The sequence below is a fragment of the Gorilla gorilla genome, chromosome 2, assembly GCF_029281585.2.
Source record: "Gorilla gorilla gorilla isolate KB3781 chromosome 2, NHGRI_mGorGor1-v2.1_pri, whole genome shotgun sequence".
NCBI classification, from domain to species: Eukaryota; Metazoa; Chordata; class Mammalia; order Primates; family Hominidae; genus Gorilla; species Gorilla gorilla.
The window spans coordinates 195,200,989-195,216,366 of NC_086017.1; the positions used below are offsets into that span (position 1 = coordinate 195,200,989).

Here is a 15,378-nt window from a genome sequence, read left to right on the forward strand (position 1 = left end):
CCTTATGATTTTCTTAATAACATTGTCTTTACTCCAGTTTACTTTATCATAAGAGTACAGCATATAATACATATAATATACAAAATATGTGTTAATCAATTGTTCATGCTATCAGTAAGGCTTCTGGACAACAGTAGGCTATTAGTAGTTAAGTTTTAGGGGAGTCAAAAGTTATACACAGATTTTTGACTGTGCAGGGTGTTGGTGTTCCTAAACCCCAGTAGTGTTCAAAGGTCAACTGTACATTTGTTGAAAGATTATAATAGATGACCTCAAAATTATCTAAAGATATAGATTCTCATCCTTTCAACCAAGAAGTATAAATTACATGAAGGAACAAACCACAATGAGACAGTTATCAAAACAGTCAGCATACCAAGAACTAGACATAATAAAACAATCTGAAAGAGATTATAAAATAACTATGTTCCAACTTCTTAACTCATTTAAGAGATCATTATTACCCTGATACCAATGCCAGACAAAGGCACCATCCCTTATGATCATTGATTCAAAAATCCTCAATAAAATACTAGCAAACAAATTCAGTAGCATATCAAAAGAATTATATACCATAGCCAAGTGGGATTTATTCCTGGAATGCAAGGATGGTTCAATATACAACAATTGATCAATGCAATACACCACATTAACAGAATGAAGGGGAAAAAATGATCATCTCAATTAATGCAGAAAAACATTTGGCAAACTTCAACACCCTTTCATGACAAACACACTTATTGAAGGAAACAACCTCAACATAATAAAAGCCATATATGAAAAACCCACAGCAAACATCACACTCCATGGTGAAAGTCTGAAAGCTTTTTCTCTAAAAATCAAGAACAAGACAAAGATGCTCAATTTCACCACTTCTATTCAACGTAGTTAGCCAGGTGCGGTGGCTCACACCTGTAATCTCAACATTTTGGGAGGCCAAGGCAGGCAGATTGCTTGAGGCCAGGAGTTTGAGACCAGCCTCAAACTCTGTCTTTAGTAGAGACATGGCAAAATCCCATCTGTACTAAAAATACAAAAATTAGCCAGGCATGGTGGTGCATGCCTGTAGTCCCAGCTTCTTGGGAGGCTGAGGCATGAGAATTGCTTGAACACAGGAAGCAGAGGTTGCAGTGAGCCAAGATTGTGCCACTGCACTCCAGCTTGGGCAACAGAGCAAGACTCTGTCTCAAAAAAACAGATTAGCTGGACATGGTGGCACATGCCTGTAGTCCCAGCTACTTAGGCTGAGGTGGCAGGATCACTTGAGTCCAGGATTTCTGGGCTGCAGTGAGCTATGATCACGCTACTGCACTCCAGCTTGGCTATCAGAGCAAGACCCCATCTCTAAAAACAAACAAACAAAAACAAACTAAAAACCACATAGTCCTGGAAGTTCTAGCCAGAGCAAGAAAGCAAGAAAAAGAAACAAAGGCATCCAAATTGGAAAAGAAAGAGTAAAATTATCTCTGTTTGCAGATGATGTTATTTTATATGTAGAAAATACAAAAGATCTCACAAAAACTAGTAGCACTAAAACTAATACATGAATTTAGCAAAGTATCAGGATACAAAGCAAACAAACATCAGTTGCATTTCTATACATTAGCAATGAATGATCAGAAAAGGAAATTACAAAAATCAATTCCATTTACGATGGCATCAAAAGGAAAAAAATACTTGGGAATTAACTTAGCCAAAGAAGTAAAATTCTTGTATAATGAAAACTATAAAACATTGCTGAAAGAAATTTTTTAAAAATATAAACAAGTGGAAACACATCTCATGTTTATGGATTGGAAGACACAAAATTGTTAAAATGTCAATACTACTTAAAGCAATGAACAGACTCAATGCAATTCCTATCAAAATCCCAATGACAATTTTTGCAGAAATAGAAAAACCCATCCTAAAATTCATATGGAATGTCAAAGGACCCTGAATACTTGAAACAATCTTTAAAAAGAAAAATGAAGCTGGAAGATTCACACTCCCTGATTTCAAAACATACTACAGGCTGGGCACGGTGGCTCACACCTGTAATCACAGCACTTTGGGAGGCCGAGGCGGGAAGATCACCTGAGGTCAGTAGTTTGAGACCAGACTGACCAACATGGTGAAACCTCGTCTCTACTAAAAATACAAAAATTAGCTGGGCGTGGTGGCATGAACCTGTAATCCCAGCTAGTCGGGAGGCTGAGGCAGGAGAATCACTTGAATCCAGGAGGCGCGGGTTGCAGTGAGCCAAGATTGTGCCATTGCACTCCAGCCTGGGCGACAGAGTGAGACACTGTCTCAAATAAAAAAAAAAAAAAAGGCTGGGCGCAGTGGCTCACACCTGTAATCACAGCTACACAGGAGGCTGAGGCGGACGGATCACCTGAGGTTGGGAGTTCAAGGCCAGCCTGACCAACATGGAGAAACCCCATCTCTACTAAAAATACAAAAAATTAGCCAGGCATGGTGGAGCATGCCTGTAATCCCAGCTACTCGGGAGGCTGAGGCAGGAGAATTGCTTGAACCTGGGAGGCGGAGGTTGTGGTGAGTGGAGATCGTGCCATTTCTCTCCAGCCTGGGCAACAAGAGTGAAACTACGTCTCAAAAAAAAAAAAAAAAAAAAAAAAAAAAAGAGACAGACATGTATACCAATGGAATAGAATAGAGAACCCAGAAATAAACCCTCACACAAATGGCCAAATTATTTTTGCAAGCGTTCCAATGGGGAAAAGACAGACTTTTCAAGTAGTAGTATTGGGAAAACTGGATATCCATATGCAAAAGAATAAAGTTTGACCCTTACCTAAAACCATATACCAAAATTAACTCAAAATGGATAAAAGATTTTACATGTAGGGCTGGACGCGGTGGCTCACTCCTCTAATCCCAGCACTTTGGGAGGCTGAGGTGGGGAGTTTGAGTCCAGCCTGACCAACATGGAGAAGCCCCGTCTCTACTAAAAATACAAAATTAGCTGGGGGTAGTGGCACATGCCTGTAATCCCAGCTACTCGAGAGGCTAGGTCAGTAGAATCACTTGAACCCAGGAGGTGGAGGTTGCAGTGAGCCGAGATCACGCCATTGCACTCAGCCTGAGCAACAAGAGTGAAACTCCGTCTCAAAAAAAAAAAAAGAAGATTTAAGTGTAGACCTAAAACAATAAACCTCCTAAAAGAACACATAGGGAAAAAGCTTCACAACATTGGAGTCAGCAGTGATTTCTTGGATATGACACAAAGGCATAGGCAACAAAAGAAAAAATAGACAAATAGTACTTCATGAAAATATTAAAAATCTATGAATCAAAAGACACTATTAACAGAGGAAAGAAGACAACCCACAAAATGGGAGAAAACATTTGCAAATTATATAGCTGATAAGGGATTAATATCCAAACTATACATAGAATTCCTGAAACTCAACAACAAAAAACAACTTGATTTAAAAATGGGTAAAATGTTAGCCATAGTGGCTCATACCTGTAATTCCAGTGATTTGGGAGGCTGAGGCAGGAGGATTGCTTGAGGCCAGGAGCTCAACACCAGCCTGGGCAGCATAGCAAGGCCCTGTCTCTAGAAACAATAAAAAAAATTAGCCACACGTGGTGGCATGCACCTGTAGTCCCAGCCACTTGGGAGGCTGAGGTGGCAGGATTGCTTGAGCCCTGGAGTTCAAGGCTACAGTGAGCTATGATCATACCACTGTACTCCAGCCTGGGAGACAGTGAGACCCTGTCTCTAAAAAAAACAAAACAAAACAAAACAAAACAAAAGCAAAACTCAGTGGACAGATTAGACACAGCTGAGGGCCGGGCACGGTGGCTCACATCTGTAATCCCAGCATGGTGGCTCACAGTTGAGGGCCAGGCATGGTGGGAGACAGTGAAACCCTGTCTCTAAAAAACAAAAAAACAAAACCAAAACTCAGTGGGCAGATTAGATGGACAGATTAGACACAGTTGAGGGTCAGGCACAGTGGCTCACTCCTGTAATCCCAGCACTTTGGAAGGCCGAGGTGGGCGGATCAGCTGAGGTGAGGAGTTCAAGACCAGCCTAGATAACATAGTGAAACCCTTTCTCTAATAAAAATACAAAAATTAGCTGGGTGTGGTGGCACAAGCCTGTAGTCCCAGCTACTCAGGAGGCTGAAGCAGGAGAATCGCTCAAATCAAGGAGGTGGAGGCTGTAGTGAGCCAAGATCACGCCACTGCACTCTAGCCTGGGCAACAGAGTGAGACTCCATCTCAAAATAAAATAAAATATGGAAGGCATCCATACCTGCATTTTGCATTCTTTGTATGCAATCATATTGCCAAAGACAAATTATGTCATCATCTATTGTAAATAACACTTTTCCCCAGACCTACCATAAAGTTTCTGCAATGTATTGTCTTCCAGTTGCAATAAAAATTACTGAGTTGCATCAAAAATTAATTAATTAATTAAAATAAACACAGTTGAGGAGAGAATTTTTTTCCTGGAAGCTAGATCTGAAGAAATCATTAGGGACAGAGATAAAGAGGTAGAAAATAGGAAAGAGAGGTGTGCTAGGCAGAATAATGGCCCCCAGAATTTGTCCACATCCTAATCTCTGGAACCTTAGGTTATATGGAAAAGGGGAGTTAAGGTTGCAAATGGAATTAAGGTTGTTAATTAGCTGACTTTGAGATGGGGAGACTATCCTGGATTATCCAAATGGACACAATGCAATCACAAAGGCTCTTATAAGTGGAAGAAGGAGAGAGAAACAAATAAGAACCAGAGAGATGAGATGCCTTGTGAGAAACATTGGCCTGATGTTGCTGGTTTTGAAGATGGAGAAGTAAAAATAATGAACCAAGAAATACAGGCAGTTTAAAAGCTGGAAAAGGCCGGGTGCAATGGCTCATGTCTATAATCCCAGCACTTTGGCAGATCAAGGTTGGAGGATCACTTGAGGCCAGGAGTTGGAGACAAGCCTAGGCAACAAAGCGAGACCTCATTTCTACTAAAAAAAAAAAAAAAATAGCCAAGCTTAGTGGCTCACACCTGTGAGGTCCCAGCTACTTGGGAGGCTGAGACGGAAAGATCCCTTGAGCCCAGGAGGTCAAGGCTGCAGTGAGTCGCAATTGCACCACTGCACTCCAGCCTGGTCAACAGAATGAAACCCTGTCTCAAAAAAAAAAATCTGGAAAAGGCAAGGAAATGGATTCTCCTCTAGAGCCTCCAGAGGGAATGCGGTCCTGCTGACACATTCATTTTAGCCCAGTGAGACCCATTTCAAACTTATGGCCCACAGAACAGTAAAATAACAAATTGTGTTTATTTAAGCCACGGGGTTTGTGATTTGTTATGACAGCAATAAAAGGCATGTAACATAGAAGGAAACCATTCAACACATGTCTAATAAGAAAAATAGAGGAAGTGAAACATTTATAAATGTCTGAGAATTTTCCAGAATTGAAGAGATGAGTCTTCAGACCAAGAGATCTCACCAAGATCTGCAAGTTGATCACGTATGAGCTATCTATAACCATTTACATTGCAGTGAAATACCTAAGACTAAGATAAAGTCTTAAAAGCAGACTGAACCTCAAGCATAGGCAAGAACAAGACAACCAGAACACTCTTTGAAGGAAGGTTACAAATGTCAGTGGTCAACCAATGCTATTAGTATTCAAAGTCAGACTCTAGGTGTGGCCTGTGCTGCTTTAATCTGGGCATTCCTGGGTCCCAGTACATGTTCAGAGAAGAACTTAGACAAAGAAGATGGAAGGAAGCTGGTTCCACAGGAAAAGATTTTCCTTCTACCTCCTTCTCGGTTTTCTGCTTCAAGGTAAGAAAGGAGCAATGATGGGGGAAGGGGGAAGAAGGAGGACATCTCCCTAGTAGAACATCTAGGAACTTTTTTCAAATTTCCAACTCCTAGAGATTGTCTAAGATGGATAGAGTTCTTTCATAGCTACATTACCAAGATGCCCACATAGACTTTCCTTTTCTGAAAGACGGAAAATCCCCTTCCAGTTACATGCCAAACAAGAGCACTTTCATTTTCCTTCTCAAAAAATAGAGTTCAACACCAGCAAACTTCATCCTTTCACATATGGATATCCAGTTTTCCCAATACTACTTGAAAAGTCTGTCTTTTCTCCATTGGTACTCTACATGGAAGACAACCATCCACGATCGTCTTCTCTTGTATTTAGCTTCTGTATCCATCCATCTTTCTATCCACAGGTGTAATTCTTTCTCTCTACAGGTATGAAACCCAAACCATTGTAGCAAAGTGCCCACCTCCTTTAGCCATAATTTCCCTGTCGGCTGCTGGATCCAAGGGCTCTAGGTTAGGTAAGGTGCCAGAAGGCAGCAGGTCAAGGGTGAAAGTAGAATGTGCTTCTCTTCCAGGGGGTCAGCATGGTAGAGAGACAAGAACATGGGATTTGGAGACAGGTGGACCTGGGTTTGAATCTTGGTGTCTCACGTTGCTAGTTTTATAAACTTGGATGCACTGCTTAACTTATCTGAGCTCTGGTTTCCTCATCTGTAAAACAGAACCTACCTTGCAGGGTTGTGAGGATTCAGTAAGAGAAGGAGGGAAGCACAGTGCCTGGCACTTGGTAAGAGTGCCAATAACTGTCATCTCTCCTTGTTAGATTATTCCATGACTTTGAATAAGGAGGCACCGGAGAGGACTGAACCAGAGGTGACTTTAAAGGCCAGCACAGGGAAGAGACACAAATTGTACACCTGGTCTAGGCAGTATAAATGGTTATGAAAGCTCCTCTGGGCACTTGCACACAGGGGCTGACAAATGAATATTCACTGTTCTTAGAGTGGTTTAAGAATTTGCCTGGAAAGCACTGTGACATTGGGAATGGATAAGGCTCAATGTCCTTGGCACAGAGGTTATCAACCATCTCTCTCAGTCCAAGTTGTTGCTCCTCCAACACATTTTCATGAGTAGAAAATTTAAAAATTTATTAGTTAGAAGAGGGTGGGACGGGTCAGGTGAGGTGGCTCACACCTGTAATCCCAGCACTTGGGAGGCTGAGGCAGGCCGATCACCTGAGGTCAAGAGTTCAAGACCAGCCTGGCTAACATGATGAAACCCCATCTCTACTAAAAATACAAAAACTAGCCTGATGTGGTGGTGGTGCCTGTAATCCCAGTTACTTGGGAGGCTGAGGCAGAAGAATTGGATGAACCTGGGAGGCAGAGATTGCAGTGAGTCAAGATCGCGCCACTGCACTCCAGCCTGGGTGACAGAGTGAGACTCCCTCTAAAAAAAATTTAAAAATTTAAAAAAGAAATTTAAAAAAAAATCCCACCCACACTTCTAAAAATAGCTATGTGGCTAGGAATGGTGGCTCACACCTATAATTCCAGAACTTTGGGAGGCCCAGGTGGGAGAATCACTTGAGCCCCGGGGTTTGAGACCAGCCTGGGCAATATAGTGAGACCCCCGTCTCTACAAAAATTTTTTTAAAAAATTAGCCAAGTGTGGTGGGGAGCGCCTGTAGTCACAGTTACTTGGGAGGCTGAGGTGGGAAGATCCCCTAAGCCCAGAGGCTGAGGCCACAGTGATTGCACCACTACACTCCAGCCTGGGCAGTAGAGTGAGTTGCTGTCTCAAAAAAACCCCCAAAAACCCCAAACTAAGAAATATGCACAATTATTATATGTCCATTAAAAATAAAATAAAACTTTTTTAAAGCCTCAAACTAGAATGCTGGTGATAGAGTTGGGTAAACTCAAGTAAGAAGGAAGCTTGGGGCAATCGGGGTGAAAACAGGTGTGTTCTCTCCGGGGCCCCGGGACTGTAATCCTATCGGATGACTATCAACATTCCAGCCTCAGTTTGCATACAGATTTGGGCATGCTTTGCATGGAGACAGAAATATTAGAAAGGAGGCTGGAGCTCTAGCTCAGCTTTGCTACATTAGCTTCCAGAATTTGCATTCCAGCTCACCCCATCCTCCCGGGCCTCAGAAGGAAGAGCCCAGCATCTGGACCCCTCTTGGTGATCCCCTCCCCATTCTTCATCTCATCCCTCGGGACGTATAGCACAGCAGCAGCAGACAAACCTGGGTTCAGAACAAGTCCGGCTTCTGCCTTTTATTGGCTGTCTGACTGTAGGAAGTTACTTCCTCTTATTGCACCTTAGTTAGCTCGTTTATTACATGAGGGTAAAGCAGTATCTACCTGATAGGGGACTGGGAGGATTAAATGAGGTAATCCATTTTTAAAGGGCTTAGAATATACCTGACACACAGCCAATGCTCAACAAATGTTAGCTTTCATTTTATCACGGGCGACCCCAGGCCCTGCCTTGGGGGCCCTCTCATATAGGGAGCACAGGGTTGCTCTCCTTCATCTTACACATTCGATGTCCACTACAGGAAGGGGCGTTACTTTTACCATCAATTGCTCAGGGTTTGGCCAGCACGGGGCGGATCCCACTGCTCTGAATTCAGTGTTTAATAGAAAGCCCTTCCGTCCGGTCACCAACATCAGCGTCCCCACCCGAGTCAACATCTCCTTCACGATGTCTGCCATCCTAGATGTGGTGAGTGCTGACCTCTCTAGCCCTCCTTGGTGTCCTTAACCTTTTTCCAGCCCCTGGCAAGGTGGCCCCCCAAAGCCCTTATCCACATTTCTGCTTCCTCCACCACTGCCGGATGGCATTTGCCTGACATGGTGATCTCAAAGAAGCTCCGTCCAGTGCAGCAGGGTGAGGTATAACAGCACATGGAAGAGAATCTTTTCTTCTCTCTCTGGCTATATACCAGTGACCAGGTTCTAATCCCAGAGGTTTTGATTGGATGAAACCCAAGCCTCGTTTTTGTTTTGTTTTTGTTTTTGTTTTTGTATTTTTTGAGATGGAGTCTCACTCTGTTGCCCAGGCTGGAGTGCAATGGCACGGTCTTGGCTCACTGCAACCTGCACCTCCTGGGCTCAAGCGATTCTCCTGCCTCAGCCTCCCGAGTAGCTGGGATTTCAGGCATGCGTCACAACGCCCAGCTAATTTTTGTACTTTTAGTAGAGACGGAGTTTCACCATGTTGGCCAAGCTGGTCTCAAACTCCTGACCTCAAGTGATCTGCCTGTCTCGGCCTCCCAGGCATTACAGGCATGAGCCACCGCGCCCGGCCACATTGATATTTTTAAGCTTCTCGAGTTATTCTCATATACAGCGAGGGTTGAGAAGGACTACTTTACTCCCACCCTGCTGTGAACTCTCCTGTCCATAGCCTAACACATCTGTTTGGATAGAGCTTTTGTCCTTGATCACATATCCCCTTTATATACCTTGGGAGTTGGTAAACAAGCATGGGAAGTGGGGGAGATGAACAGACTTCTTACTGGCAAGATGATGGAAATAGGAAATTCTTTTGGCAGAATGAACAGCTGCACCTCTTGTCATCATTCCTGTGGCTGGAAATGGTATGGACAACACTTTATTCTCTCCCTACAGTTACAGTCAAAAAGGATTTTAAACAAAGATATAATAATTATGAATTTTTATGTCCCTAACATTGGTTTGAAACACATGAAGGAGAAATTGAAAAATCGACCATAATGGTGAGGGGCTTTAATACACTGCTTTCAAAATCAAGGAGAGGCTGGGCACGGGTGGCTCACGCCTGTAATCCCAATACTTTGGGAGGCCGAGGTGGGCAGATCACTTGAGATCAGGGGTTTGAGACCAACCTGGCCAACATGGTGAAACCCCATCTCTACTGAAAATACAAAAATTAGCTGGGCATGGTGGCGGGCGCCTGTAATCCCAGCTACTTGGAAGGCTGAAGCAGGAAAATCACTTGAACCTGGGAAGCAGAGGTTGCAGTGAGCCGAGATCGCGCCACTGCGCTCCAGGCTGAGCAACAAAGTGCGACTCTATCTCAAAAACAAAACAAAACAAAAATCTAGTAGAAAAGGAGTAAATATATAGTAATTTTCACAGCACAATTAAGAAGCTTAGTCTAATAAACATGTCAAACTTTGTATCAATGACCATACCTAATTTTTTGTCACACACATAGAGTATTCTCCAAAACTGACCACATTTTTAACCACAAAAAGGTATCAACGCCAGGCAGAGTGGCACATGCCTGTAATCCCAGCACTTTGGGAGGCCAAGGTGGGTGGATTGCTTGAGCCCAGGAGTTTGAGGCCAGCCTGGGCAACACGGCAAAACCTCGTCTCTACAAAAAAATACAAAAATTAGCTTGGTATGGTGTTTCACATCTGTAGTCCCAGCTACTGGGGAGCCTGAGATGGGAGGATCACTTGAGCCCGGGAGGTCAAGGCTGCAGTCAGCCATAATTGTGCCACTGCACTGTAGCCTGGGCAACAGAGTGAGACCCTATCACACACCGGGGCCTGTTGTGGGGTGGGGGGAGGGGGGAGGGATAGCATTAGGAGATATACCTAATGTTAAATGATGAGTTAATGGGTGCAGCACACCAACATGGCACATGTATACATATGTAACTAACCTGCATGTTGTGCACATGTACCCTAAAACTTAAAGTATAATTAAAAAAAAAAAAAAGGCTGGGCACAGTGGCTCACACCTGTAATCCCAGCACTTTGGGAGGCCGAGGCCGGTGGATCGCCTGAACTCAGGAGTTCAAGACCACCCTGGGCAACATGGTGAAACACCATCTCTACTAAAATACAAAAAATTAGCCAGGCGTGGTGACATGTGCCAGTAGTCCCAGCTACTCGGGAGGCTGAGGCACAAGAATCGCTTGAGCCAGGGAGACAGAGGTTGCAGTTGGCCGAGATCACACCACTACACTCCAGCTTAGGCTACAGAGTGAGACTGCATCTCAAAAAAAAAAAAGAAAAGAAAACCTTGTTTCTTGGGAATTTAAAATTAAACTTCTAAATATTTGAGGCAAAGGAGAAAATAAAGCAATTAAGTAGAAATTATGAAGTAATTAGAAATGAAAATTATACATATGAAAATCTATGGAATGTAGTCAAAGCATAACCCAGTGGAAAATTTATATCTTAATTGCATTGATAAGAAAACAAGGTGTGTGGGAGGATGGGGGGAAATAAAAGCAAATGAATTGAGTTTCCAACTTGAAAAGCCTGCTTGATGGCTGGGCTTGGTGGTTCACACCTATAATCCCAGCTCTTTGGGAGGCCTAGGCAGGTGGATCACTTGAGGTCAGGAGTTCGAGACCAGCCTGGCCAACATGATGAAACTCCATCTCTACCAAAAATATAAAAAAATCAGCCGGGTGGTGGCCGGGTGCGGTGGCTCACGCCTGTAATCTCAGCACTTTGGAAGGCCGAGGCAGGTGGATCATGAGGTCAGGAGATCAAGACCATCCTGGCTAACACGGTGAAACCCCATCTCTACTAAAAATACAAAAAATTAGCCAGGCGTGGTGGCAGGCGCCTGTAGTCCCAGCTACTCGGGAGGCTGAGGCAGGAAAATGGCCTGAACCCAGGAGGCAGAGGTTGCAGTGAGCCAAGATCGCGCCACTGCACTCCAGCCCAAGCAACAGTGCAAGACTCCGTCTTAAAAAAAAAAAAAAAAAAAAAAAAAAAAAAAATTAGCCAGGTGGTGGCACACACCTGTAATCCCAGCTACTCAGGAGGCTGAGGCAGGAGAATCGCTTGAACCCAGGAGGTGGAGGTTGCAGTGAACCGAGATCACGCCACTGCACTCCAGCCTGGGTGACAGAGCGAGACTCCATCTCAGAAAAAAAAAAGAAAGAAAAAGAAAAGAAAAAAGAAAAAAAGAAAAGCCTGCTTGGAGGAAAGGAAGGAAGGAGCTGGAGAAAGATAATACAATCATCTAACCTCACTCTCAAAGTGTGGTTCCCAGACCACCAGCGCTAGCTGATCAAAATTTATGAAGAATGGTCCCAGGCAGGTTCAAGTTTATCTATAATTCTCATTTCTTGAAAAAAAAGCAAGTAAATTTAATAAAATATTAATGCCACAAAGTTGGGTTGTAAATACATAGATGTTTGTCATAGCATTTTATATATTTTTCTATATGCTTGAAGTATTTCATAACTTTTTTTTTTTAAGGAAGAAATTAAAAGGCAGGAGACTCACCTCTCCTCCACCTGGGCTCTAGGTTTGGGATAACCCATTTATCAGCTGGAACCCAGAGGAGTGTGAGGGCATCACAAAGATGAGTATGGCAGCCAAGAACCTGTGGCTCCCAGACATTTTCATCGTTGAACTGTGCGTATCAAGGGCTGGTCAGAGGGAAGTCCCATCTCCTGGTAGCCACAGAGATCACAGTTTACCATTAGGGCCACTGTAAGTGGTCTTTAGATGGCTAAGAAACAACCAGAGAGATAAGAAGAGAAACTGAGCCAGGCGCAGTGGCTAATGCCTGTAATCCCAGCACTTTGGGAGGCCAAGGTGGGTGGATCGCTTCAGTTCAGGAGTTTGAGACCAGCCTAGGCAACATGGTGAAACCTCATCTCTTAAAAAAAAAAAAAAAAAAAAAAAAAATTAGCCAGGCCTGGTGGTGCGCCTGTAGTCCCAGCTACTTGGGAGGCTGAGGCTGAGACAGGAGGATCATTTGAGCCCAGGACATGGAAGTTGCAGTGAGCTGAGAGCATGCCACTCTACTCCAGCCTGGGTGACAGAGCAAGATCCTGTCTCAAAAAAAAAAAAAGAGAGAGAGAGAAACTGCAGCACCTGCCTCTTGCGTTCTCTCTCCTCCAGCATGGATGTGGATAAGACCCCAAAAGGCCTCACAGCATATGTAAGTAATGAAGGTCGCATCAGGTATAAGAAACCCATGAAGGTGGACAGTATCTGTAACCTGGACATCTTCTACTTCCCCTTCGACCAGCAGAACTGCACACTCACCTTCAGCTCATTCCTCTACACAGGTAAGTTGCAGTGAGGTCTCAGGGATGGGGTGAATGAGAGCAACCAACAAATATAAAGAAACTATGAGTAAATGGTGACCAAGGAGTATGGGTGGGGAGAAGAATAAGGCTCTATGGATGCTAAAATGTTTTCCATAAAGGCAGAACCCAAGTCTGTCTTGTTCCTTACCATCCCAAGCTCCTGGCAAGTTTCCTGGCATGTGGGAGGCACTCAAAAATATTTGTTGAAAGAAAGGATGGAAAAAGAGTGCAGTTGAGCCACGAGGAAACTATCTCCTTGAAAAATGATTCAGATGGTTCTCATTTTCAGTGGACAGCATGTTGCTGGACATGGAGAAAGAAGTGTGGGAAATAACAGACGCATCCCGGAACATCCTTCAGACCCATGGAGAATGGGAGCTCCTGGGCCTCAGCAAGGCCACCGCAAAGTTGTCCAGGGGAGGCAACCTGTATGATCAGATCGTGTTCTATGTGAGCTTGGAGGCTCTTGCTCTTTCCTTCCTCCTGCACTTTTACCCTTGCCTAGAATGTCCCTCAAATATGTATCTCCCAAGTTTCAGGGTCTCCCAATGTTACCCTCTCTCCTGGCTTCCCAGCCTCATTCTCCATCCTAAAGCTCAGGGCTCTGGCCTAACTGTCTCTTTGCAGGTTCTATACCAGATTCTAAAGCTGCATTCCCCACAGCTCCAGATCCCAGGGTGATATCAAGCCAAAGAAAAAGGCAGAGACAGAAATTGTCACTGCTATTCCTGGATTTGAGGGTTCCTCTGACCCCATAACTACTTACCACCCTCTCCTACCCCACCAGGTGGCCATCAGGCGCAGGCCCAGCCTCTATGTCATAAACCTTCTCGTGCCCAGTGGCTTTCTGGTTGCCATCGATGCCCTCAGCTTCTACCTGCCAGTGAAAAGTGGGAATCGTGTCCCATTCAAGATAACGCTCCTGCTGGGCTACAACGTCTTCCTGCTCATGATGAGTGACTTCCTCCCCACCAGTGGCACCCCCCTCATCGGTATGGCTCCTCCCACCTTTTGGAAGAGAAGGGTGGGAACTAACTCAGGAAGGGAGGTATATTGGAAAAAGGAGGCCGTATGCCTGCCAGGGTGGGATTGGAAGAGAAGAAAGAAATTCTAGGTGGTGCCTCTGGCCCTCACCAGGCTCCCCTTCCCTCCAGGTGTCTACTTCGCCCTGTGCCTGTCCCTGATGGTGGGCAGCCTGCTGGAGACCATCTTCATCACCCACCTGCTGCACGTGGCCAACACCCAGCCCCCACCCCTGCCTCGGTGGCTCCACTCCCTGCTGCTCCACTGCAACAGCCCAGGGAGATGCTGTCCCACTGCGCCCCAGAAGGAAAATAAGGGCCTGGGTCTCACCCCCACCCACCTGCCCGGTGAGGGAAGTCACACTTCCTCTTCCCCCACCTCCACTTCTCTGCTCCTGCCTCCTTCCCTGTCTCCCTCCCTCCACGGGTGACATTTGCAGCCCATGGCTGAGTCTCTGTCTTTCTGTAGGTGTGAAGGAGCCAGAGGTATCAGCAGGGCAGATGCCGGGCCCTGGGGAGGCAGAGCTGACAGGGGGCTCAGAATGGACAAGGGCCCAGCGGGAACACGAGGCCCAGAAGCAGCACTCGGTGGAGCTGTGGCTGCAGTTCAGCCATGCGATGGATGCCATGCTCTTCCGCCTCTACCTGCTCTTCATGGCCTCCTCCATCATCACCGTCATATGCCTCTGGAACACCTAGGCAGGTGCTCACCTGCCAACTTCAGTCTGGAGCTTCTCTTGCCTCCAGGGACTGGCCAGGTCTCCCCCCTTTCCTGAGTACCAACTATCATATCCCCAAAGATGACTGAGTCTCTGCTGTATTCCATGTATCCCAATCCAGTCCGGCTGATCAATTCCAATCCCAGACATTTCTCCCTGTTCCTGCATTTTGTTGGCTTCCTTCAGTCCTACCATATGGTTCTAGGTCCCTCTTACATCATCTGCATAGCAGACTATACCTCTTCTGTCCGCTGACTTGCCCAATAAATAATTCTGCAGAGATTTCTGGCTCTTTGTCAGGTCGTAGGGTAGAAACTTAACTAACCACCCGGGCGCAGTGGTTCACGCCTATAATCCCAGCACTTTGGGAGGCCAAGGCAGGTGGATCACCTGAGGTCAGGCATTAGAGACCAGCCTGGCCAACATGGAGAAACCTCATCTCTACAAAAAGTACAAAAAATTAGCCGGGCGTGGTGGTGGGTGCCTGTAATCCCAGCTACTCCAGAGGCTGAAGCAGGAAAATTGCTTAAACCCAGGAGGCGGAGGTTACAGTGAGCCAAGATCGTGCCACTGCACTCCAGCCTAGGCAACAAGAGCAAAACTCCGTCTCAAAATAAATAAATAAATAAATAAATATTAATTATCCAGGTGTGGTTGTGCACACCTGTAATCCCAGCTACTTGGGAGGCTAAGGCAGGAGAATCGCTTGAACCCGGGAAGTGGAGGTTGCAGTGAGTGGAGATCGCGCCACTACACCCCAGCCTGGGT

The 15,378-nt window shown here is 45.1% G+C and overlaps 1 protein-coding gene across 3 annotated transcripts; it reads left to right on the plus strand.

Annotated features, from left to right (window-relative positions):
• Window positions 1-5,471: 5,471 nt before the first annotated feature.
• HTR3E (5-hydroxytryptamine receptor 3E) lies at window positions 5,472-14,883 on the plus strand. 3 transcript variants are annotated; one of them, XM_063704425.1, is made up of 8 exons: window positions 5,472-5,807; window positions 8,371-8,537; window positions 12,077-12,186; window positions 12,679-12,848; window positions 13,159-13,319; window positions 13,657-13,861; window positions 14,024-14,239; window positions 14,361-14,883. In XM_063704425.1, the coding sequence occupies exons 1-8, from the start codon at window positions 5,741-5,743 to the stop codon at window positions 14,588-14,590; spliced, it is 1,326 nt and encodes a 441-aa protein (XP_063560495.1). In that variant the 5' UTR covers window positions 5,472-5,740; the 3' UTR covers window positions 14,591-14,883. The 3 variants fall into 3 exon arrangements, with proteins under 3 accessions (XP_063560495.1, XP_018878585.3, XP_063560494.1); XM_019023040.4 differs by lacking the exon at window positions 5,472-5,807 and having other exon boundaries at window positions 8,259-8,537; window positions 12,077-12,264; XM_063704424.1 differs by lacking the exon at window positions 5,472-5,807 and having other exon boundaries at window positions 8,259-8,537.
• The last annotated feature ends 495 nt before the right edge of the window (window positions 14,884-15,378 follow it).

Bases quoted from the DNA above. Each gene is read 5' to 3' on its own strand.
- HTR3E (XM_019023040.4), top strand. From the start codon at position 8,259: ATGTTAGCTTTCATTTTATCACGGGCGACCCCAGGCCCTGCCTTGGGG. The intron at 13,320-13,656 runs GTGAGCTTGGAG...CTACCCCACCAG, and splicing joins ATGATCAGATCGTGTTCTAT to GTGGCCATCAGGCGCAGGCC. The intron at 13,862-14,023 runs GTATGGCTCCTC...CCTTCCCTCCAG, and splicing joins CAGTGGCACCCCCCTCATCG to GTGTCTACTTCGCCCTGTGC.